This window comes from Bemisia tabaci, chromosome 3, assembly GCF_918797505.1.
Source record: "Bemisia tabaci chromosome 3, PGI_BMITA_v3".
NCBI lineage: Eukaryota > Metazoa > Arthropoda > Insecta > Hemiptera > Aleyrodidae > Bemisia > Bemisia tabaci.
This window is the reverse complement of record NC_092795.1, coordinates 9,072,082-9,097,696: the sequence shown is the minus strand read 5'-3', so window position 1 is coordinate 9,097,696 and position 25,615 is coordinate 9,072,082. Positions and strand designations below refer to the sequence as shown.

The 25,615-nt window shown below is 40.6% G+C and overlaps 1 protein-coding gene across 3 annotated transcripts in view; it reads right to left on the bottom strand.

Moving 5' to 3' along the window:
- LOC109031006 (uncharacterized) overlaps positions 1-25,615 on the bottom strand; it is a 357,064-nt gene that overhangs the window by 136,517 nt on the left and 194,932 nt on the right. For 2 of the 3 annotated variants that reach the window (XM_072297716.1, XM_072297717.1), the window contains exon 1: positions 1,955-2,959. The exons of the other annotated variant lie outside the window; for it this stretch is intronic. In XM_072297716.1, the coding sequence (XP_072153817.1) occupies positions 1,955-2,156 (202 nt within the window). In that variant the 5' untranslated portion in view covers positions 2,157-2,959. Of the gene's footprint in view, positions 1-1,954; positions 2,960-25,615 lie in introns of those variants that run through there. 3 annotated transcript variants of the gene reach the window in all.

Here is a 25,615-nt window from a genome sequence, read left to right as displayed (position 1 = left end):
TCCATTAAGAAGAAAATGATTAAATTATTGAAACAAGTTGATGAAAAATGTGCTTCTACCGGAATTCAGAACGAATTGCATATCTGATGTAATTTTCCTGACTCTTATCAGTATATTAATTTTTTCTCCACAGTCAAGCAAAATCTTATTTGGACGAGCACTCAAAATTGAAAAAGCGTTGAGATTTGTCCATCCTTGAATGAAGGGAAAAACATCTTTGCAGATAAAGCTCATCACGCATCATGCGGAAAAATTGCAATTATGTAGTTTTTTGCAAATTTTGAAGTAGGAAACTGCATTGAATTTTCGGTTGTGACTGCATGTTCAATATTTCGGGATCTCCAATGGTTCATGATATTTCCCGAGGCTCTTTACATTCTGATTTGACTATACCATTTTTTCTTAGGGATCTAAATTGTACTACTAGGAAATATTAACACTCTCAAATATCATACAAAAACTTTCTTAGAGATACCATGCAATCATTATATACTTTTAACTCATAGATTAAGATTTAAATTGCCGCAAATTGCATCGAATAGGCTGAATTGGTTCATTAAATTTTTTCAAAAAAACATGTCATACATGTGCTGGTGCCTCATATCTCTAACATTATGCTTTCACGAGAGATCTAACATGTACCATACTTCCCACCTATGTACTAAATTATGAGAAATTTGAACTAATTATCACCTCAAATTCCTGAATTCAGGATCTGCCAATCGTACTGAGAGTAAATTTCGTTTAAATTATAGGAAATATGTCCCTAGTGTTTTTAAATTAAAATATACCATCTTGAAAATCAGCTTTTTTACGACAGTTTAGTGGTTTGGAATTTCATGGCTTAGTATATACAAAATGTTTCCAATAATTTGGAACCATTCATAAGATTCAACAGAGAAAGAAAATTTAAAGTTTTTACGGTAAATAGTTCCAATTATCCCTGAACTTTCACGATTGAGTAAAAACTGCCTTTTTCACGTTTTAGGAAAATGTATTTTCTATTATTTAAAATCCTCAACAGAGCAATTTTTACCTAACTTTCTAAAGGTGAGTTAATTTACTGATTTGCCCAGTTTTTCCCTAACTTCCTAAGAACTGTGCCGCCATTGAAATAGCATTATTCCCGTTTTTTTCTCGCTTCCTAGACGAGCGGACTTGACACCATTGTAACGTTACATAAACTGCCGCTCGCAAATTTTACTCTTCACAAAGGATCTGATAGACATTCCTCGCTGAAAAATTCACTTGCTTACTTCTGATTACCTATACGTAAAAACTAGCGTAATTTCGAATCAGGAATTAGGCAGTCCTTATCTATGCGAAAAATGTAATTGTTTCGGTTAATTTTTCTACCCTCCGGGTAAGAAAACTCCGTTCCAATGGAGCGGAGTTACTTTCCTGCTGTTTATTTCCTACTTTTCCCTTCGTTTTTCTGACGAAAAACGTACTAGCTTCATTTCAACGCTGCAAACCTCCAGTTCGCAAATTGTAGTACTTTCACCATGGAACCCATACATTTCTTGCTGAAAAATCCGCTGATTTTCTTCTGATTAAACGTAAAAGTCAGCACGGAAACCAGGTGGTCTCATCTTTTCGCGAAAAATTTAATTGTTTCAGTTATTACCCTTCAGGGACGTTTCAGATCCTTGTAGTGCTATTCGAATATCATTTATCCTGCTTTTCTCTTCGTTTCCCAGACGAAAGAACGTAACTTCATTTCAACGTTGCAAAACTGTCGCTTGCTAATTTTACTGTAGACATTCCTTGCTGAAAAATTCACCGATTCTTCTCTGATTATAACGCAAAAATCAGCATAATTTTGAACGAGAACCATCCAGTTGTGTCTTTACGAAAAATTTAATTGTTTCAGCTAATTTTGAAAACTCCATTACTTTCCTTCGTCTAGAAAACGACCTTTTAAGTGGGAAAGGGTGAAAAGCACTGAACCTACCTGATTCTGATCTGACGGGCGACTCGGAGTGTGGCGGCTCCTCATCGGACGAAGAGCTGGAGGTGCGTAAAAAGGAGTGAATAGTCCGATGGGGGATTCGGGTCCCGTTGAACTTGGAGCTCACGGAGAAGTCCAGGGGCTGCGGCTCGGGGTCGTGGTGGGCCCGCAGACCCGCCGAGGGATGCTGCAAAAGCATCGGCATGACCTTGATGTCCGGCGGCGAGTTGTTGTTGTTATTGTTGAAGAGGTTGTTGTTGTTGTGGTGGTGCTTCTGCTCCTGGAGCTTCTGTTCCTGGAGCTTGAGTTCCTGGAGCTTCTGGTCCTGGAGGCGGCGCTGCTCCTGGAGCCAGCGGCGGACCAGGGCGGTTTGCTTCAGCTCCGCGAGGGTGGGCTGGATCCAAGGCTCCCTCAACCCAAGGGGGGCCTCCCGCTTGTCCGTGCCCTCCTCCACAGTGGCGCTTTTCCGGGCACGGGCGCAGAAACCGGAAAATCCCTTCGAGCGAGCGGCGCGACTCAGTTCGGGCGCGATCACAGGAGCCACGTCATGTCATCCTCGGCACAGTTTATCGAGAATACCCGGAGATCAACACTTAGACACATTCAAGAGTCGTGCCCTGTCCTTGGGCGCTGCTGAAATCGCCGATATCATAATTTTTAAACAAAAGAAAAAAAAATCACCACCATACACTGACAACACTACAAAATTATCCTTTAAAAAAGTCACCCGCGATTACAGTATTTTTTAACAAAGTTTGACTAGAAGAATCCCGGCGCGCGCACAAGACCCGTTATCACGACACTGATAAGGATTCTTAAAATCCGGACGAAGGGGTGCAACGAAAAAAACCGCGGGAAAATCGAGGAGTGATGCACTGGGGGTGCGTTGCCGAAACGATACGGTCGGAAAAGCGGGAAAAATCGGGCGGAAAACCAAGGGGGACGAAATTGCGAGAGGTATGAAACGGTTGCGACGTGCGGCGTGGACTCGGGGCGCGCACGGTCTCGTGAGAGGAGTCGGACTGACGGGAGAGGCGGCGCGGCGCGGCGAGGCGGCGGCTTCTCCCTCCGCGGGGCCCCCACCAGGCCCAATCCACACCCCACGGCCCCTCCCCCCGCCAGCACGTTTTGCATCCGTCCTCCGCCGCGACAGGTTTCGCGCGCCTCGCCACACCCCCGCCGCGCAACGCGAGCCCGGGATGCACCGCCGGACTGGATCGTCGCCCATCAAATCTCGGCGCTTCCAGCTTTCTTCAAAGTTCAGGACGTCCGGGATGAAATGAACGTATTTATGATAAAAGGAACTGAATGCATAGGGTTTACATGCAACATAGTTCTTTTTAGCAAAAATAAGTTTATGAAGAATTTGCTCGAAAATTTTTTTAACTTCAACTGAGAGTGCCTAATGAGCTGAAACACTTCATACAACAAAAAATTCTTATTTTGACCCGGAGAACACGCTCCTGAAATCTGGTCGTAAGAGAAATTTCTGTTGACTTTGATCGATTTCAATATGATAGTTTTCGAGTATTTTTAACAAAAAAACTTCCAAAGACTGGCAATTTTTAAAGTTTCGAGAGTGAATAATGAATGTCGAAAATTGCCCCGATGTCGATAGAAGTAAACACAAATTGCTCTTTAAAATGTAAATTCCAAATCGCAACCTGAGACGATTCGTCCTCCATACTGCCCTATCTTTCTTGGACAAATAAAGCGCTGCAAATGCTGAGCTTGAATCGGTGACATTGGAGCTTGCAGATGCATCGTCGAGTGTGACAGCTTTTATCAGCCTTTACATATTTCCAATGACAGGTTTATTCTCTATAAATTTCTTTGTAAAGAAAACATCAAGTAAGAAAATGAGCAGCCGATACCGTATGTGCTGAACTCATATAAAGCTCTCAAGTATTTTCCTCTAAATCATTAAAATTCAGAATTATCCACATGAACTGCAGTTCCGGATTTATGAATTGTTATACCCGGTGCGAGATCAGTCCGTGTTTTTTAATCTCAATGTTTTTTGGCTGTTATAAACTTCTGGTCACTATCAATTGAGAGGCCCATGCAAGGGTACATGCAAGGCCCATAAGTGCAGTTTTCGAAAAAGTTGAGATATTAATGATTTTAAGTAAAAATAGTCTTATTGCATATTCTGTGAAAAATTCGCTCCCAAATTTCAATTATTAGGCGTCAAAAAGACAGCTTGAACTTTCTTTTCACCAGAAGGATCCATGTAAGTTGGAAACTTCAGATACGTATTTATCGAAACAGCAAAAACTGCACTTATATGCGCCTTGTCCTACAAGCCCCTCAATTCTCCTCAACAGAATTAGAAAAAAAGACACTACTAACACAGCTCATTACGAGTGGCGAGGCGTGAATGATTTCTCCCATTTAATGCTATAGTGAAAAATCGATTATTAAGTTGTTCGTCGGTCATCCCGTTTTTCGATCATTTTCCGTAGGTTTAAATGATATGCAGATCAATCGATATATCGCAAAACATGTCACGCCACTGCTTATTACGCACATCTCAGATGAAGCAATACAATTTTTACGTGAAAATTCTGTATCTTTAGCTACATGTTTTGACTCTTAACTACAGATACGCGTTCGTTTCCTCGTGAGATATGCTTCATTGCCTCGGCGGATTGGCGTCAACGAGGCTGAATGATTAAGCTATCACAACCGTGTGCTATCTCTCAAAATTCACACCAAATGTGGCAGCCACGAACACAGAACCGCCAAAGCAATTAGAATCAGAGGTGGCGGCGCCAAAGAGTGAATCAGCTTACTCCTGCCGGAGGGTAACTTCCCACCGTTGCCTAAGTAGAGAAAAGGCATTCCTCCGCAGAACAGATTAGTTTCGATACGAGTGCAAGGTTAGGATCCTCCGTAATCCTATACGTATTCCTCTAGAAACATATTAAAGTCGGGGGAAGAAAGGCAAATCTCTGATATTAGCATCACAGCTTGTTTCGTATAGTTACTACGTTGTTTTCGTCCTTTCGTCATCATTTACCTATAGATCTGTGCAGGGTCGGACTGACTCGCATCTGAGGGCGTAGACCCTTGGCCGGTTAAAGTGGTGCAATGTGAAATTTCCTGGTAGGGCATCTACTCTATACGTGGAGAGGGGCTCAGAAAATTTTGGCAAAGTAGCCCAAGTTTCTGCTTCTTTCAGGCTCAAAGTTTATTGACCGGACAGAGTAAAAGTTGCAAAATTGAACGTGTTGAAGTAACCGATGGACTATGAAATTAAAGAAAACAAAAAAATTAAAGCCACTGAACTCATCCAAGCACCATTATTTCCAAAAGAAACGAGCCAGTGCTGCGGTTTACACAAGCTTGAGATGTAGGTCTGCAAATTCATCCTAAAAAAGAATCAGACGAAGAAAAAACGAGTATCAACATAGCCGAAAACATGCAAGAAAGACGTATTGAGAGCCCACGTTTCGCGTCATCGCGCCTTCAATTTTTCAGATGCAGCACGGACATCCATCAAGTACGAATAGTTGTATCTCTGCGCCGTCGTAAACGCGCATCCTTTCCCTCCCTCTATGTCCATAATGTGTTCGTTTCTGTTTGTGTTATTTGTAATGGTGCTTCAAGCACTACGTGAGTAACACAGCCGAAGGTAGGAGAGATGTGTTCGGGCCTCTTTTTTTAAACTTTTCTCTCGAATCTGAGCGACACCTCATTGGCAGCATATAACAGAGCATTGAGAGCTCACGCTTCGCGTCATCGCGCCTTCAATTTTTCAGATGCAGCACGGACGTCCATTACGTACGAATAGTTGTACCTCTGCGACGTCGTAAACGAGCATGCGCATCCTTTCCCTCCCTCTATGTCCATAATGTGTTCGTTTCTGTTTGTGTTATTTGTAATGGTGCTTCAAGCACTACGTGAGTAACACAGCCGAAGGTAGGAGAGATGTGTTCGGGCCTCTTTTTTTTAAACTTTTCTCTCGAATCTGAGCGACACCTCATTGGCAGCATATAACAGAGCATTGAGAGCTCACGCTTCGCGTCATCGCGCCTTCAATTTTTCAGATGCAGCACGGACGTCCATTACGTACGAATAGTTGTACCTCTGCGACATCGTAAACGAGCATGCGCATCCTTTCCCTCCCTCTATTTCCATATTGTGTTTGTTTCCGTTTGTGTTATTCGTAAGGTTCTTCAAAATCGTAGCATAGAGCAGAGCTTTGCGAGTTTACGACTTACGCCATAGCGTCCTACATTTTTCATATGCAAGGTGAACATCCATCTTGAGCGAAAATGTTTTATTGAGATTTTGTGCCGGAGTCAGAAAATTTCATGGAAAAAAAATCTTGTAATTTCAAGTGAAATATTTCATGAACTTTCAGAAATTTATGGAAGATATGGAAAAAATACCGGTTCCTTTTCATGTTCCGCAAAATATAAAAATTGCGACTTTCTTCTACTTTTGTATGTTTGAGTGCGGGCTGCATTTTTAGCCCCTGAAAAAATATGAAATATTTCACAGCCTCGTGAAATTTCATGAATTATTCCCTGAAATTTCCAATCTGTCATCTCTTTCTTACGTTTCATGCCACCCTGGCCGGACTCTATAAAGCGTCCAAAAGCCCCGAATGATATGAATGCAGAGAGGAATCTATACTCCTTTCGAAGAGACTAACACCACGGAGAGGAATCCACTCTTTTTGTGGAGAGTCATACGCGTTTACGGTGTTAATTTCACCTCGCATTCATATCACTCGCGAACAGCAAGTAGATCTTACAAGGTATGGACGACCAACAACTGCCCTGATTGGCTCTCTCAGGCCCCCTAAATCCAGACATTTTGCTGGTTTGAATATTTCTGATTTTGTTCGGTTTACGTTCCAAGCATTGTGGATTTTTGCACAATTTTGAATGCGATATAATGTCACGTTAAAGCACAACGTTGAAGTTATTTGAATTAATTAAAAACTTGGCGCCAACCTCGTCACGATTATCATGTGACACTACTGAGGCTCATGGGACTTTTCACTTGTCCATACTGTGTAAATCTACCTGCGCGCTCGGGTTTTTTGAGCGCTAAATAGACTCCGGCACCGGACTTCACAACGCGATTTTTAACAATGCAGGTGAGCTCGGCAACAGTGAGGCGGTGGGTCCTATCAGGTAGCCAAAATCAGAGCGCCGTGCTTGCAGTTCCGTAAAGACCCCCGGGGAACCGGGGACCGGGGGGGTCCGGGACGACTCAATGGCCGGTGGACCGGGGTGGCGCCTCGCCTTGTCACCGCTGCCCGACAGCCAAGCCGCTAGACATCTTATCAGCGCCCGAATTAAATCTCTCATCATTTGACATCATTACTCCGGATTCTCGCCCGGTGGTTTCCAGACCCCCCCCCCCCCCCCGCAACAGGTGAGTGGGTCGCCCCATAGTGACCGACGGTGTCTTGACTTGGGCCTCAGGAATGAATGATAATATTTACAACTTTTAATGAAGTCGTGACCTTATACGAAGGCAAGGCTACCTGAGAAAAAAAACTCGTGCGTGGGACCCGAAGTTTAGGTCATATGGATCTCTGAAGTTTTCGGATTGAGCATCTGAACACTTTAGGTTCAGCTGCTGAGGTTTGGATCACACATCTGAAACTTCAGTTCTTACATCTGAAGTACTTCGGTTTTCACATCCGAAATACTTTGGTTCTCACATCCGAAATACTTCAGTTCTTACATCTGAAATACTTCAGTTTTCACATCCGAAATACTTTGATTCTCACATCCGAAATACTTCGGTTCTCACATCCGAAAAACTTCGGTTCTCACATCCGAAGTACTTCAGATGTGTGATCCGCACCTCGACAGCTAGATCTAAAGTGTTCAGATGCTCAATCCGAAAACTTCAGAGATCCATATGACCTAAACTTCGGGTCCCACGCACGAAGTTTTTTTCTCCGTAGTGAGAAAAAAAAATCCGGTTATACGAACCGAATGTACGGTGTTCAATATCGGCCGCACTGTTCGGTTCAACCGTTCTATTAATATGGCTGTCGTGCTATTCGATGCGATAGTGAATAAATTGTCCCTCACATTAATTTTTTTCTCTGGTCGTGAATTGAGGATACGTGACGCAATGACCCCTTCCCGCGAACCTCATCAGGTATTGTAAACTATGATGTTGCACGGTAGGCGTAACAGACAAAAAAGTCACGAGGGTGTATTTGTTGCTCATTCCTGATATGACGCTAATTTCGCCCTCATCGCCCCGATCAATTACACTGTCAGTATAAAGAAAAGGCAATTTGATTTGATGGTTGCCATATAGTGATGATAATAACCAATTTTATCATCGATTGCAAGTCACGGAAGGACATTTTGACCATGAATTCGGCAGCGGTCTATCGTATAATTGGTCCGGTGCGGTCAGGCTGGGGAAGGGTTGATTGTTGGTATTAACAGAGGGTATGTCACGACAGGAATGACTCGTGGAAAGAGGGTGGTGAAGCTTGATTTTTTTTTTTTTTGCCTAGGGTTGCAGCTGCAAGTCTTTTGGGCATCGATTACACGCTGAAAACCAAAGCAATGACCAAAAACTCGAGGCTAAAAACTTCTGCGATTTTAATAATGAAAAATGTTATTTTTCACTCTTGTAAGTAAAAATTCTGATTTTTTACTGAAAATTTTAAAAAAAATTGCTTTGAATAAGTACGTGGAGCAAATCTTGCCTGGGTAATAAAAATAGAGTGCTTCTTGATGAAATACTGATTAACGTCTGTAGATCAGATAAATGAGTGAGTTGAAGAGCATCGTAAATTTTAAATGAGATACAATAATTATGAATCTTTTACACGTACGTTCTTATATAGTTTCGCTACCGTCTAGAAGACAAACGTACTGTACGTAGAAAAAAAGAGAAAAATAGCAAAATATAACAATTTTACAGGTTTTGAAGTATTCAAAATATTTGCGAACGGTGCCAAAGCTGAAGCTATTGACAAAGACATTGAGGTAGAAAGGAGGAAAGACAAGGGAACTAGGCCATTTTCATGAATTTTTTTTCAAAACAAGGTCATTTTCGACCTTTTAGATCGAAGAAGTATTCATCTTAAAAACTGCCCCTTCCCTTCTTCAGTGACACTTTTTTCCATATCACTGATGAAAAATGTCGTTCCTCCATCAAAAGCTTTAGAACAGTCAAAGCAGAAGAGAGAAACACTTGCAGAAAAGGAACCATCTAATGCAAATTCCAGTAATTCCCTTAGCGAAATCCCAGTCAATTTAGCTTCCAAAGATAAGGGCACAGCGGGCAGCGTTCAAGTTATAGGGCATGACACCATCAACCAGAGAGGTCAGTCGCGATAGGGGTGGGGTCAGGCGGGGGGTTAAGGGTTGCATCCACCGAGGGGGTGCCCATTGTCATTCAAATAGCCTCCCTTTTCAACGAAAATCTGATAAATGTGTCGCTTTCCTCATTTGTTGTTTGAGAGTAGCCCAGCATCACAGTTGCCAGTGGCAACCGGGTTGAAAGTGTTTAGATCAAAAGGACCTATCTCCATTGTCACTCGGGCTTTGAGACCCATTATAATGCATGCATGACAAGGGCCATGTATCGACGGAGATAGTTCTTTCTGATTTAAATAGTCCAATGGGCCGTCGAAAGCGTCCGCAAAATCGGGATCTATGCCTCGTTTGACAACAGACTCCGAAAGCGAAGGAAATGAAATATTCAAAACGTGCTCCAGGTCGAAATTTTGCTTCCAGAGACCGTGTTTTGAGCTCTTTCGCATAGGACTCTAATTCATCATTTTGACTCAGAGAGTAGCTTCTAGAGCTCGCAAAGGCTTGCCGAAACAGGAGAGAAAGATACCTGGTGAGAGGATATTCTAATGCGAACCACGGTCCGCAAACAGAGCTGGCATTTTTTTCAATTTATTTGGCTTTGGACGCAGGATTATTTCTTCGATACGTGGGCAGGGATGTTTTGGCGGGTTAAACCCTCTGATAAAGCACAAATTTCACGTTTGAGGCTTAAAAAGTTCAGTCCCTCGAAATAAAGCGTATGTAAAAGGCAATGGTTGCCGTGCAGAAGAAAAAAAAAGAGAAAAAAAACCGTTTATGCTTTGAACGTCGTCAAACGTTCTCCGATAAAAAAATTATTTTCAAAAAAGTTATGAATGTTTTTTTTTTTTTAAAAAATTTTTTATACAGTCAACTCGATTAACTCGAAGCTGAAGGAAGCGATGAAAAATTCGAGTTATTGAGGTTTCGAGATTATCGAGTTTCGAGTAACGAGGTTTGGAGATGAAAAATTCGAGTTATCGAGGTTGGAGGTTCGAGGTAGGTGCTAGGTCAATTAGAAAAAAAACGTTATTTGTCCGTTAAAAAAACCGACATCAGAAAATTCACTCTCCCGTTTCCTTTTGCAGCCACGTGCCCGTCACTTTTTGAAAGTTCAAGATCTTCTCCTCGTTTTTAATATCGTTGAGAGGGTGCAGGGTGGATACCGAACTCTTTGCAATTGTTCCTTTGTCTTCGCACCTCTGTTTTTTACCGCCTCAATATGCTCACTTTTGGGCGACACTCAACGCGGAACACTTGCGCATTTTTTTTAACGCGTCACAACATTTTTTTGAAAAATTCCCCGACTGCTCCTCGTGGACCACTTAAAACCAAATAAAGTAGAATACATTTTGATACCTAGCGGGAGTAGACCATTTAGTGATTAACTTCAAAAAAGAAAGTTGTCACCACGGGAAAAGCTTACGAAAGAAAACCACCATATGCACACAAAGAAAACACAGCAAAAGTTATCTTGCGGGTGTAAAAGAAAACTTAAAAGTTTTAAGCTTTTTACCGCGCAGTCGTGATCGCTCTGTAAGATTCGCTGATAGCCAGAGCTTTAGCCTCTCAGCGCCCGGAACGACCCGTTAAAGTTCATCGTTACTGACGCAAAACCCATCAGTTGAGTAGGGTAATGAAAGCGCAACTCTTTTCATCGATCCGCCTTTGGTATCGGAGGGAGGGGCATGCGTGCAGGGTAGTGAGGGGGTAAGATACCCCTTCGTTAGATGAATGGAAACGAGGTTTTTCACTTTTCTTTGTAAAATATTTTAGGGACGGATCATTCCCGCAGGATGACCTCGTTCCCGCACTGCCGTGCTAAGGAAAAACGTCGGATGAACCTTCAGGCGTTGCCAAATTTTCGTTTCATAAAACGCGGATTTCCTGGTAAATTTATGGATATTTTCCTCCCAATTTTTTAGATAATTTAGCTCTCAATTTTACATGAAGATTCTGAAAATTGAAAGGAAAAATATTCGTAAATCTCCTTAAAAATACACATTTTATCGGAGGAAATTTGGCAACTCCCGAATGTTCATAAGGCGTTCTTCCCTAGTGCGACAGCGTATCTGGGAGGTGTGTTTGAAAGATTGATAGGCCTTGCTTTTTTATACCTGTCAGGCGTTGTTGTCACTTTGAATCTGACGGCTCCCGTTGGAAGAGCTCGGACATGACATGGACGTTATTTCTGCCGAACGGACCTATAGACGAGTGGGAAAAATGGGGGTATGGTCGATGTAAGCACTGAAGAAAAAAAACACATTGGATCTAGAGTCAGGACTCTTGAAAACATTGACAAGGAAAAGGACTCTTGATTCAATCAGATTTAAGCTTAAATCAGCTTTTAAGCTTTTAAGCTCAAATTAAGAGGCTTGGTTCTTGATTTAAGCTTAAATCTGATTGAATCAAGAGTATTTTTTCTTGTCCATGTTTTTAAGAGTCTGGACTCTAGATCCAATTTGTTCTTTTTTTTCCAGTGTGACAGCAGATTTCACGACTGTTAGTGCTGCCTTTCTGGTTATGAAACAAGACGGCAACCGTGTCTCCCGTTCGCTAAAACATTTCGGACCCCGAATAACGGGACAAAATGCACACGCATACCGCTCCGGTCGAAAGGCTGAGCGCGGGGGGATGCAGGAGAACCTTTTCCTCCCCCTTTGCGGCCCCGTTCCCGTTTTTTGGGCACGGTTTTTTATAGCAATTTCCACTCCCTGTCGGGAATGTTTTGACGTGGCTCTGACCCTGACAAAAGACGAAATCGGACCCGCGATGATGTCTCTTTCGCAAAAGCGATTCGCTCATTACCTGCCTTTCATGAACCCTCACTCCCTCTGGATCCGTCGCGGCAAGTGTTTTCTGATTTATTGTGTCGCGCGTTTGAGCCGGAGTGTCGAAGCACCCGTTCGTGAATTGTCACGGGTCATGGACATATGTCGTGTCCGAAGGGTCGTCAAAATTGAATGGTCACATCTAAGCGTGAATTTGAAAAAAATTATAAGATGGTCAGTGGTGATTTTAGTTAAAAAAAACTACTGGAAGATTCACAAATAGGATTACATTTTGCAAAAAGGGACCAAGAGCATTCCAATGTTTTTAGGATTGTGGAATTTACATTCTTTACAGTAAAATTACTGAAATCATGAAAAAAATCAAATTTACAAAGGTAATTTTCGTCTTGAACTTTTAGTTTACTGAGAGTAAAGATACAACTTGTATAGATAATCCGTTTACATTTGTTGGGTAATGAAAGCAGGGTCGGACTGGCTCGCATCTGAGGGCGTAGACCCTTGGCTGGTTAAAGGGGCATAATGTGATATTTCCTGATGGGGCATCTCCTTCGTGGAGAGGGGTTCAGAAAATTTTGCCAAAGCAGCACAAGTTTACGCTATTTTCAGGTTCAAAGTTTATTAATCGTACAGAGTAAAAATTGTAAAATTGAACGTATTGAAGTGACTGACAGACTTCTGAAATTAACGAAAACATAAAAAATTAAAGCCACTAGACGCATCCAAGCACCGTTATTTTCAAAAGATTCGAGCCAGTGCTGTGGTTTACACGAGTTTATGACGTGAGCCTGCAAATCTATCCTAAAAAAGAATCAGACAAGAACCTGAAAAAAGAAGAAAGATATAACGAGTATCAACACAGCCGAAGACAGGGCAGACGTATTCGGGCCTCTTTTTTAACTTTTCTTCCGAAACGCCTCATTAACAGCATATAGCAGAGCACTGAGAGCGCACGCTTCGCGCCACCGCGCCTTCAATTTTTCAGATGCAGCATGGACATCCATCAAGTACGAATAGTTGTATCTCTGCGCCGTCGTAAACGCGCATCCTTTCCCTCCCTCTATTTCCAAATTGTGTTTGTTTCTGTTTGTCTTATTCATAATGGTGCTTTAGGCACTACGTGAATAACACATCCGAAGGTAAGAGAGATGTGTTCAGGCCTCTTTTTAAACTTTTTTCCCGAGTCCGAGCGACACGTCATTGACAGCATGTAGCAGAGCATTGCGAGCTTACGCTTCGCGTCATCGCGCCTTCAATTCCTCAGATGCAGCCCGGACGTCCATCAAGTACGAATAGTTGTATCTCTGCGCCGTCGTTAACGCTCATCTTCCCCTCGCTTTATTTCCTTATTGTGTTTGTTTACGTTTGTCTTATTCGTAATGGTGCTTCAAAGTTTTAGCGTCGAGATATTAGTACATTAACTGACACTGAAAAAATGTAACACGAATCACATAGAGTGGACATCATTGTATTTTTACAGTTTAGCTAACGCCACCTAATAATTCTGTATTATATTTCATACTGCATTATTATTCATAGTTTTATTTCCCTTGGGGGCTTATTAGCAAGCTTTTCATTCTATGAATGGACTACATTTTGCAATTTAGAACTAAAAATTCTAGCCCGGTTTAAAAACAACGTACGTGCCATTAGTTTCCTGCACATGAGTGTTTTTCCAGAAGAGCCAGAATTTATAGTTCCAAAATGGCAAAATGCAGTGCAATTAATTTTTTACGTATAGTTTCGAAGACGTAACACGAGATGGATTGCTTTCGTTGAGCAAGGAAAACGATTATTTTCGCCGAATAAAGTATTGGGTCAACATTGCAACCTTGGAATGGAGTTACTTTCCTTCGTGCGGGAAACTACGAAGCAACACACTGGAAAAAACACATTGGATCTAGAGTCCAGACTCTTAAAAAAATCGACAAGAAAAAATACTTTTGATTCAATCAGATTTAAGCTTAAATCAAGAACCAAGCCTCTTAATTTGAGTGGATTTCCTTTTGATTTAAGCTTAAATCTGATTGAATCAAGAGTATTTTTTCTTGTCAATGTTTTCAAGAGTCTGGACTCTATATCCAATGTGTTTTTTTTTTTTTTTTTCCAGTGAAGTATTGGGTCAAGATTGCAACCTTGGAATGGAGTTACTTTCCTTCGCACGGGAAACTATACGAAATACACTGGAAAAAAACACATTGGATCTAGAGTCCAGACTCTTAAAAACATCGCCAAGAAAAAGTACTTTTGATTCAATCAGATTTAAGCTTAAATCAAGAACCAAGCCTCTTAATTGAAGCGGATTTCGTTTTGATTCAAGCAAAAATCCGATTGAATCGAGAGTATTTTTTCTTGTCAATGTTTTCAAGAGTCTGGACTCTAGATCCAATGTGTTTTTTTTCCAGTGTTGGGTCAATATTGCAACCTTGGAATGGAGTTACTTTCCTTCGTACGGGAAACTATACGAAGTAACCCACAACCTATTTTCTCAAAAACAGCGAAAACGGCGCTCAACAGGGTTTGAACTTGCTTTCTTCAAATGGCGGACGAGGCTCGAGACGAGAAGCTCAGCGGGATCCAATAAGCGCTCCCTTCGGTGGCTTGCAAATGAGACGTCTCGAAAAAAGGGTTGGCCCGGGGCGCGTTATTGGCGCCCGGATTCCGCGGCGCCCATTTTACATACCGCGTCGATAAAAAACACCCGCGAGCCGCGAGCGCGGACACACCTCTGCTTCGCGGGGGAGGACCCGGTAAAAAACACTGCGCGCGCGGCATACATTACGGCTCGACATTTGCCTACCGAGCCGGGGGCTGCCGCCGCCCCCGCCGAGCCTGCGCCTCGCGGCCCGGCCCCCACCTACCCCGCCGCGGGGGAGGGAAGTGGGAGTCGAGAGCGCAGTTTCGGGCACCTGTGTCTCAATCTTGAAATTGAGACTCATTGTCAGCGGCCCGCGTTAACATTGTCGGCTTTTTACGGCTCGTGGCCTGGCGTTTCGTGTTTTACTCCGAGTGGTAATGTTTCATGGTGTGAAAGTCGGTATTTATCCATTCATGACTCGGACTTATGGGATGGTGCGTAGTTTGCCGGACGAAGGGACCTAACGATACGTTGCCTTCCTGGCATAAAGGCGTAACTACACTCTGCGATGAGCTCTGACGTCCATACATTTCAATGCTTTTCCGGGCTCATCTCAATGTTTAGCTACGCCCTTATGTCAGCCGAGCGACGAATAGTCCTCTAAGGTTGCGCAAAATGTGTCGCTTCTAGGATGAAGGATCGCAACTCAACTCCATTCATAGGTTGCAAAATTGACTCAAATAATTCGATTCTGCACGGAGAAAAAAAACTCGTGCGTGGAACCCGAAGTTTAGGTCATATGGATCTCTGAAGTTTTCGGATTGAGCATCTGAACACTTTAGGTCTAGCTGTCGAGGTTCGGATCACACATCTGAAACTTCAGTTCTTACATCTGAAGTACTTGAGATGTGAGAACCGAAGTTTTTCGGATGTGAGAACCGAAGTTGTTCGGATGTGAAAACCGAAGTACTTCAGATGTAAGAACTGAAGTTTCAGATGTATAATCCAAACCTCAACAGCTGGACCTAAAGTGTTCAGATGCTCAATCCGAAAACTTCAGAGATCCATATGACCTAAACTTCGGGTTCCACGCGCGAGTTTTTTTCTCCGTGTGTACGGGATTATGACTGACCAATTTTTGTCAAATTTTATTGATTTTTGCGTGTATTCACAAGGAATCTATGAAATTCTCAGTTAGAGATGTCTAACAATTTCCGAATTTTAATAGAATTTGTGAGTAGAACTTTGGAAACGTTGAATACAAGTTTTGTTGATTCGTCTGGAAAGCGACGAATTGACAAAAAAATTTCGCTTTTTTACCAGAACATGAGAGTCAAATTGTTTCCCAAATCTTGCTAATTTGAGGAAAATTTGAAGAAAATTTAAGGCCGTTGTGTCGTTTTGTTCTCTGTTAAAGAAACAATTTAACACGCGAGAGAAAGTCAAGCAACGTGAAAGTTAAGCTGATTCTACTTAAATCCATCCTATTGATCAAACAAATTTCTTAATAATAGCAATTGTTCTTTAATTTTACCGAGGATTTTGAACACATTTATGAGCCTTGAGAAGCGAGTGGAGCACTAGCATCAAAAATATGCCAACAACATTTTTTTTTTTTTTTTTTTTTTTTTTTTAAGGAAAAGAACGTAATTAAATGTATTTGAAAGAAGAAGAAGAAGACTATATCCCCTCCTTAAATCTGTCCCATGTCCTGTGAAAGATATACCAATACGTGAAAGGTGAGCAGAAAGGACCCGAATATGCAGAGTTTCTTAAAACACCCAGATGTATAGGGAACTCAATAGCGGATGCATCGTTTCCGAATTCAAGCCTTAAAGCTCTCCTGACCGCTTAAGTGTATTTTGGTCAACTTCACCCTCGTTCGATTTCCACTCGAGGGCGAGAACTTTGTTTCAAGATTCTCTCAGACGGAATGAAAATGTCACTTTTCCCGAGAGGCAAAGAATAAGTCGATACGTGCATGGAAATACCTTTTAAAAACCAAACATTTCCAGTTTGAGCTCTGGTAATTCTCTTGAAAACTTAATGAAGGTATGGGGAAAGCAAAGAGGGAGAAAGATGCTTTTGTTCTCGGAAAAAGCATTAACTATATGCGCACTCCATGCACTGGACGGGCGAGAAATTTATCATCTACGAAAATTGTCCCCAGAGAGGGGGGATTGGGGCAGAAAGAGCTGATATATGTTAAAATATTTTTTAGGATTTTCTTGTCATAATTATTTTAAAATTGTGACTTAAAATAATACTGGGAAAAAGTGACTTGATTTTTGCAGAAATATTCTTGATTTTGCTGCCAAGGAGGTTTCTTCCTAGATTAAAAATAAAAGTGCTTGAATCAAGTGGGTTCCTGCTTGGTTTGGACAACTTTTATCTTGATATCAAATGACATATTTTTTCTTAATGTAGACAATTTTTTTCTTCATTCAAGAGAGAATCGTCTTTATTATACAAGAATTATTAAAAACAATTTCGGTTTAAATCAAGATATTGTATTCCAATTTCAAGTGCAGTGCACTGAAAAAAGTTTTATTCGATGTGGAGTTTAGGCACTTTCAAAATTTGACTAGAAATATACTCTTGACTCAATTTGATTCTTGCTTGATTCGAAAGCCAAGCTTCTTAATTTAAGCGGATTTCCTTTTGATTTATGCAAACATGCGACTGAATCAGGAGTAAATTTTCTTGTCAAATTTTTTAAGAGCCCGGTCTCTGCGTCCAAGAGACTTTTTCCAGCTTGAAAAACTCTCGACACAAAACTGAATAATAATGCAGAAAAAGAGACATCAATTTTTAAGGAGAATGTACAGTGGGTAAACAGTTTTCGACAAGCTTTGATTAGACCCGATGGCCACGAGGTTGTTTGTATTATTATTTTTAATATAAAATTGCCGGTGGAAATTTCTTATTGGACGCCGCCGTTTTGAATGTAGGGGAAGCATGATTCGTGAGGGGAGACGCAGTGAGTGCTATGCCCGTGTATAAACGGTTCGTATTGATTTTAATACAGGCCAATTGGGGGAAAGGGGGGCGCGCATACATTCCGTAAGCACGCATTATCATAAATGCCGCCGGAGTTATCAGCATGCTATTCTTGTTTCACTCTCTTCATTGCCTTTTCTAATTTTAGTTTCCACTCCATTTCTCTTTTCTCAGTTTTCACCCAATATCCTTTGTTCTTATAAGATAAGACGTTCCCTCAATCCCTCACAATGAAGAAAATATTTTTTCCTTTTTAATCGAATGAAAAGAATAGTAAGTAAGTTTTAATTCTTTTCGAAGCGGGAGACTTAAAAATATCGCGAAAAAAACACTGAGAAACGTGGCCCGACTATATGTAACAAGGTGATAATATGTGTTGGGTCCACACTATTTTGCGGGGAAAACAAGACCAAAAAGCACAACAATTTCAATTGAAGTCAACAATTCTGAGTTTCTTGTACGTTTCTGACCATGTTTTCCCCGCAAAATAGTGTGGACCCATCACTAATCTACCTCCTTGTTACTAAAAGATGTCCAAATGTATTGCGTAGATTACAAAGTAGGAGTTATTTTAGGTTTTTCTGTGCGAACTCATTGTCATTTAAGACATACCTAGCCGGATACAATTTTTCACTTGACTGTGGCAAAAGGCTCTGAACGTTTCTGATTTTTGGTCGCTGAAGGGTGTATTATTTTTAACTGTGCCACGGTCAGTCACCCGCCGGAAAACTTTTCTCAAGAGGCTTTTGATTATTTTATTCTAGGGGTATAAAAGTTTGTCTTATAGGCGCAGTTCGGCCCTTGAAAATATTTCTTGTGCGACGGAGTAGGGTGGAAGACAGCACTCCAGTCTAAATACAGATGCTGTGCGTAAAGTCGGAGGGGTCCACATTTACATAACCAATTCAAAGACAGGTTATAGTTAGGACACTTTCGCAGAAACAAGTGACGAACTATACACTGCGCATGTATGTAGAAACGCTTTGCGGTGTTGCGCACATTGTACAATTTCGTATAAAACTTGCAATAATCAGAGCAAAATATACACAAAAAAAGATTTCTAAAGAGAAATTAGTGAAAGTACTGTGTATTTTTTGGAGTGAAAATTCCAAAAGGTCGTACGCATTAAGTCTAAATTAGCATTTAGAGCAATTCCCCAGAACGTTTCTAAATTCATCGTTTCACAGATGAAAAATTATGACTCCACTCCAAGGGTACAAAATTGACTTACTACACAAGTCAATTTTTTACAAGACTGTGACTGTGCGTTTCCGTCCAAAATGTTGCTAATTTTTGTTAGTAATCAGAAGAAAAAATTCCGAAAACATCGATTACAATTTTTCAATACTTTTCTAATAAAAGAACAATATGCAGATAGGCATTACGAAATGTAGTTACAGTACATCTTGCTGGGGCGAAAAATTATGGAATTCTCGTGGCAAATGCACCGTCCGAAGATTTTCCCAAACCGCACAAACCTCACACAAAATCGCATAGAATTCTATCTCGAAGCCACCTTGTGTGACTTCTCGTAAATATATTCCACCAATTTCTCCCCTGTCCCTTCATAACCCAATTAGTGCGCAGAAAGGCCCGAAAAATCAACGAAACAGTGCTTATGAGGCATCCTCATCATTATAATGCAGATTTTGCCTCGCTTGAATATGCACTGACTCAGTGTCCTGGAGGGTGATATGCAAAATTGGTATTGGGGGTGAGCGGCCTCCATCTCGCGTTTTGGGGCTAATGAATGGACCCCATTTGCATAATTCTGGCAGGGTCATCCCTCAGCCGCAGGTCTACGTTGCCAAATTAACGTGAAAATATTGGAATGCATAATTCCCACACGGGAAAAAAAAAATTGACATTTTTTCTTCTTCTCTGGGCTTCGTGTTTGGGGTGGGAATGGCTGTGAGTCAGCCATTTGGCTTCGTCTATTGTTGAATCAGGGCGACTTGGCTTTCGATGAAAGCACTATCTTTGTGTATAATGAGCAGTATCGAAGTTTTGCAGATTTATGCAGTTTGCTCTCAAGGTTGAATAATATAGGATAGGATTTTTATAGCGTTAGATTAAATAAATATAAATAAATTCAAGCTACTCAGTGCATTTCGTGCTAATATGCATAGTATAATACGAATTATTACGGTACATTATGACGAATGCCAAAGAAGGAGATGATACTTTAGCACGTCTGAAACAGAGTAAGAGAACTGTATTTCAGTTGGCAGTACTGAGGAATAAATAATTAACATTCCAATACGAAAGTAATACAAAAGATAAAAAGTTCCACCTCGTGAAGTTGTAAAAAAATTATTAAAAATTATGAAAAAGAGAAAAAAAGAGAATAGTGTGAGGATATTTTAAGAGGACTTTTCATTACGATAGTCAAAGAAAGAAACTTTTTGACACAGTTCGAAACTAACATAGATTCACATTTTTAGCCTTATTCCCAATTGAAGCCTTACATAGGATAAATTAATCATTATGCTTTTATAATTGAAAGGTAAAGTATTGCATTATTAGTTAATCAAATAATTCGTGATATACTTTGGTTATAAAAACTATTCCACTCTGAAAAACTCCTGTTTCATTTAAAAGTTCAATGATTATAATTATTAATTTTTTAAAACAAAGTAGGTGTCGAAACAATTTTTAAACGTAGCAACTTTGATAGTTGTATCTGGGTTTTCTTTGCAGAAACATATGTCATTTAATTGAGCTTCTGTACAGGTCTGATTAAAAACATCATAAAATGCACCTATCAAACAGACCCGTACTCGTCCGATTACTCATATTTTTGCGTCAGGATATCGGAGCAAGTGAATGATAGGAATACCAAAAGGGGAGTTTGAAAAGAGTAAAATAGAAAAAAAACGAAGAAAAAAAATAATCATATTGAACAGGTAGAAATCCGCGGAGCTCAGATATCCATTGTGAATCAAGACATCGAAACTCTTTCGTCCCCCCTCACCCCCCTGCGCTTTCCTTCCTTTCAAGTCTTACAAATTCGAGAGGAGAAATTTAGCCCGATAAAAGGGGTTGTCAATGATAAACATTGTCCGACAAACCTTGATCGGGAGAAAAAAAGAATCACGCAGATTCGGTGCATTATTCAACCTTTTTTCCTTACACGAGAATTAAAAGTAAAAAAACCTTTTTGCCCTCTTTATCAGGAAAAGGGGAAAGAGACCTTGAGCGCAGATAATGCGCATTTCTGAAAAGCATAAAAAACAACAAACCGCACCAAACTGAAGCGGAGGCAAGTGTGTGTACACGCTGGTGTGAGTGTGTTGGTGCGAGGTGAGGAGCGTTTCGTAAGCCCTATCGCGTCTTTAAAAAACCCGATTCCAGGGGTGCGGAAATCCTAACCTTGAGAACGAAATTAGGTAAAGTATACGGGTATGGAAAAAAAGGTTTGGGGTAAAAAAATACGACGCCTCGCGGAGCAGCGGAGAAGTGGGGCGGATTCGTAAAGCTAATGAAATGCATTAATATATTTTAATGCTGTTTTTTACGCGAGAACGGAGAGGGGTTGGTTTATTCCATCAAGATTCCAGCGAAAATAGGACGCGGTAAGTAAGGGAGGGAAAAATGTTAAAAAAGTGGTAGTTCACCCTATTTTTTAGCGGAGTCAATAGAGCGCCCAGTGTACTCACTACTCTGTTTATTCCTCTTTTTATCCGCTCATTTTTGGCTTAAAAAACGAAGTTTCCCAGGGTCTTGCCCTCGTCTCCTCTGCATATAAGATTCCACCCCTTGGGCAGTCTTAAACGCTTCCCATCAAACTCATGAGAAAATGTTTTAATCAATTCATTCCCTCCTTTTTTTAAGCACCACTCAAATCTTGTCTCTTTCATATTTCTTGCACTGCAGGTTTTTTTTCCTGCTGTTAACCTGCATCGAATCGATCATTCCTCTGAATTGTCAGTCTCATTTACAAATTAAATTATTAATCAGAGGGGATTTTTTATTCAGTTTTTTTTATTTGCATTGAAATGAGGAAGTGACTCGGTGGACTGGCTTATTGAAATAATCTGACGAGACATGCACTATAATAGAAGATTTATATCTTGAAAAAAAAAAAAAAAAAATCCAATTCCATTGCTTTTGCTCGGTTTCTTAGAACTTGCATAAATCGGGCTGAATCTATAAGAATTTTCAATCTTAAGAGACCAGGTATTGAAGTAATCGCCGAATTTTTTATTTTAAATTTATGTACGTAATATTTGTAATTGGACCAACGAGCAGATTTGAAGAAAAACTTCTCGAAATAAGAATCAATCCATAATTTTCGTAATATTTTAAACTATGCATACAACGTATTGGAATTATTATGCATTGAAAACTCCTACACAGAAACCATATCGAACTTAAATAAGATTGAACTTTTGAAAATTACATTTTTCAAAGAGTTTCGGCCTAATATATATGTGAGCGATATAAGATGCCATTTTGAAATAAGGACAAAGAGCTAGTAATGAGATCATAGTCGTTTTGAATGGAGGCCGAGCGGAAGAGATCGAAAGGGTTGCGCACGAGGATTATAAAAAAGGGTCTGATTAAAAGGTCGGACGGTTTATCATTGGCTAATGTATGGCATATGCAGCCATTTTACATACCGCGCAGTGAAGAGCAGGCAAAATTAACCCTTCTTTGAATGGAGGTTCATCGGGAGTCGACGCGACGGTGCAAGGGTTTAACAAGACCCACCTTGAGATTTCTTGTTTTCTTTAATGGATTAAAGAAGCAGTCAAATGGCCTCGCAGCGCAGTTTAAGATATTGTGCACAGTTCATATTTTTAAACGTCAATTGCCGACTCAGTTTTTTCCCTCTCAGCTTTTGACTCTGCAGAAACCAGCTCGCAAATGCTGGTATTTTCAGATTTGAAAATGTTCATTGAAAGGTTTATTGAGCGCTTTCCTCTTTTCTAATCTTTAAAAAATGTGAAATAATCAACCTTATAGCCGGACGGCAACATATGATTATATCAAAAGCCTATTATAATGGAATCGTATTTATGCCTCAAGAACTATGTGTTCCAGTGCTTTTTACTCCAGTTTTATTTAATTCAACTTTAAATAGTTCATTTGAGCATGACTAGGTTCAATCGTGTGCCATAAGGAGTCACGGATAAAAAATGTAGTGACAAAGAGAACAGATGCATAAAATAATGAAGCAGGGTAGGAAATTGATAAACGCATAATAAAGTTTAATTTACGCCTCTTATGTAAATGGTGCTTTTGTTGATTAAAAGCGAGGGCTTGCAAATTAAGGGCTAGAAACTGTCTCCCTAACCACCAGCACTGAAGTTGGACCGCGTTAAGCAGAAAGGAACCAAGCCACATCGGCTAATGCCAAATTAAACTAGGCAATTTAATTTTGTACAAGAGAACGTTTGTGCGGATTCTTTTGAAAATTGTGAGGAATTTGCTTCGTACTATGCAGAAAATTCACGCTAATTTTCACTAATATCCGCACAACCGTTTTCATGTAAAAAGTTAAATTGCTTAGTTAAATTTTATAATAGCTGATGTGGCTTGGTTTCTTTCTTCTGAACGCGGTCCACTGTTACGCACGCACATTTCTCTCTCATTCTACCCCATAACACAAAGCCTGGTAGGACCAGAGTAGGTGGCAGTGTTTCAACCCCTTATTTTTTAACTTTATTTTTTAATTTTTTGGTGAGTGAAAGAGGGAGAGAGGGGTTCGAATCGAACATTCTGTTTATAGCAAAGAAGGGGGAGGGTGAGGGGGGTAGCTGTGACTAGGTGGAAGATAGATGGATCTGCCCACCGGTGCGCCCAGTTTGGGCCCGGTTCATTTTTTATTTTGACTCCGGATGCTTTTGTATGCAATTTTCGAAGGTCGGTTAATGCGCTGCCTTGCATGCGTCAAAATATCCCTGAGTTGTGACCTCGGCGCTCGGACTTTTTAGATGCACAGTGGGATGGTTCCTGGCGGTCAGAGCATGATATCTGCTCTCTCGTACTAAGGAATTCACTGGGATAAAAACGCATTGGATCTAGAGTCCAGACTCTTAAAAACATCGACAAGAAAAAGTACTCTTGATTCCATCAGAATCTAGCTAAAATCAAGAACCAAGCCTTTTAATTGAAGCGGATTTCGTTTTCATTAAAGCAAAAATCCGATTGAATCAAGAGTATTTTTTCTTGTCAATGTTTTCAAGAGTCTGGACTCTACATCCAATGTGCTTGTTTTTTTCCAGTGAAGAACGCCGTATGAGCATTCGAACGTTGCCAAATTTATCTCAATATAAGGGTCATTTTTCGGGAAAGTTAAAGATATTTTTCCTTGAAACTCTCAAATATTTTGGATTGAATCGCGAACGCAATACTCTGGAAAAATTGAAATAAAAATATTCGCAAATTTACCAGGAGATTCGTGTTTAATCAAAAACGATTAGGCAATGTCTGAAGGCTCAAACGGCGTTCATCCTTAGCACGGGAGTTTGGTGCTATGTAAGTACATACAAATCTGATGGAAAAAGCGTCCTGAAAGACTTTTTTCAGCGATTTTTAAAATCCCTGAAAGACTTTTTTCAGCGATTTTTAAAATCTCGTTCTACAATGAACGACTGCACTTATCATTTCCGCACAGTCGATGTCGGCTAATTTTGTCATTACGATCACGTTAAATGGACGGATTTAACGAAGTCAGCCTCACTACATAAGACTCTGCCTTCTTTCTTGAAGAAGAAAACGAAGCAACTTTGAAACGTAAAATTGTGTACGTATATTCTTCGTAACCGAGGGTAAGATCACATGAAAGTTGAAAGGGGTTAAGCAGTTTGTTCTCTGTTGAAAAACATTAAAAAAGTAGACAGTGTGAATAGCAGTTCGGCTAATATCGGTCAAATCCGTCCAAATATGTGTGATATCGGCAATTAAGCCCATAATACCATTTTTTCCCAACGATTCTCGATTTCCTTAAAATTGTAACGTATTTCTGCCAAACGGAACTATGTCCAGCAAGACACGAGCCCTGAGACCCATTAGAATGTATCCATAACAGGGCTCACGTCATAATGCACATAGTTCCGTTCGGCAGAAATACGTCCATTTAAAAGGTCATCGATCATAATAAAACCCCGAATCAAGTGAAAATTTGATGGATTCAAGAAAACAAGCTTATTCGAGTCCATTTTCAAGGGCTTGAGCGAGACCCGGGAGATGAACGTAGTTTTTAAGACCACCCCATCGAAAATCCTTCTTTCTACCTAAATCGTCTTCGAGTGCGCCATGCTTCGAGATTCACCCCGCATTAGCTTATTCGCCAACTGTTGTCCGATGTTTTGTTTTTGCTCTTCGATTCCGAAACCTGCACCTTCATTCCCCCATCATATTTCGAGGTTTGTGTTAATATTCGACTGTCTCCCGATCCCCCGGCTGTCTGCTATTCATCCCTTTCCATCATTATTTTGTCTTTCAAGAGTATTTAGCTTCGACTTGTTATAATTCCCTTAACTCGCGTCCGCTGATCTAATTTAAGAGCCCCTTGGAATTATGGAGTAAGGAACATTAAATTTGCTACTGACTGTAACTCCAGGTCTCTTTTTGATGGTTATTTCCTTTTCGTAAACATAGCTTAATTATATCCTGGTTTGAGACTTCTCATTGAGCTCATCACGATATGAGAGTCCGATTCCTATGATATGTTACCATCTTCAGGCATATTAGCACCCGGCGGAATTTTTTTGAGGAGCACGATTCCTTTCAGGGGGTGCTGAATACTGCCGTGCTAAGGAAAAACGCCGTATGAGCCTTCAAACGTTGCCAGATTTCCTTAAAAAACCGAGTTAACTGGATTTTTTCTGAGTGTTTTGCTTCAAACTTTTCAGGAATTAATGTCGAATAGAATCTGTTTCTGCAGATCCACTCAGCAGTTTTTTGAACATTTGCCACCACTACTGGGATTCATGGGCGGATCCAGCAATTTGGCAATATCGGATTTCCTCTATTT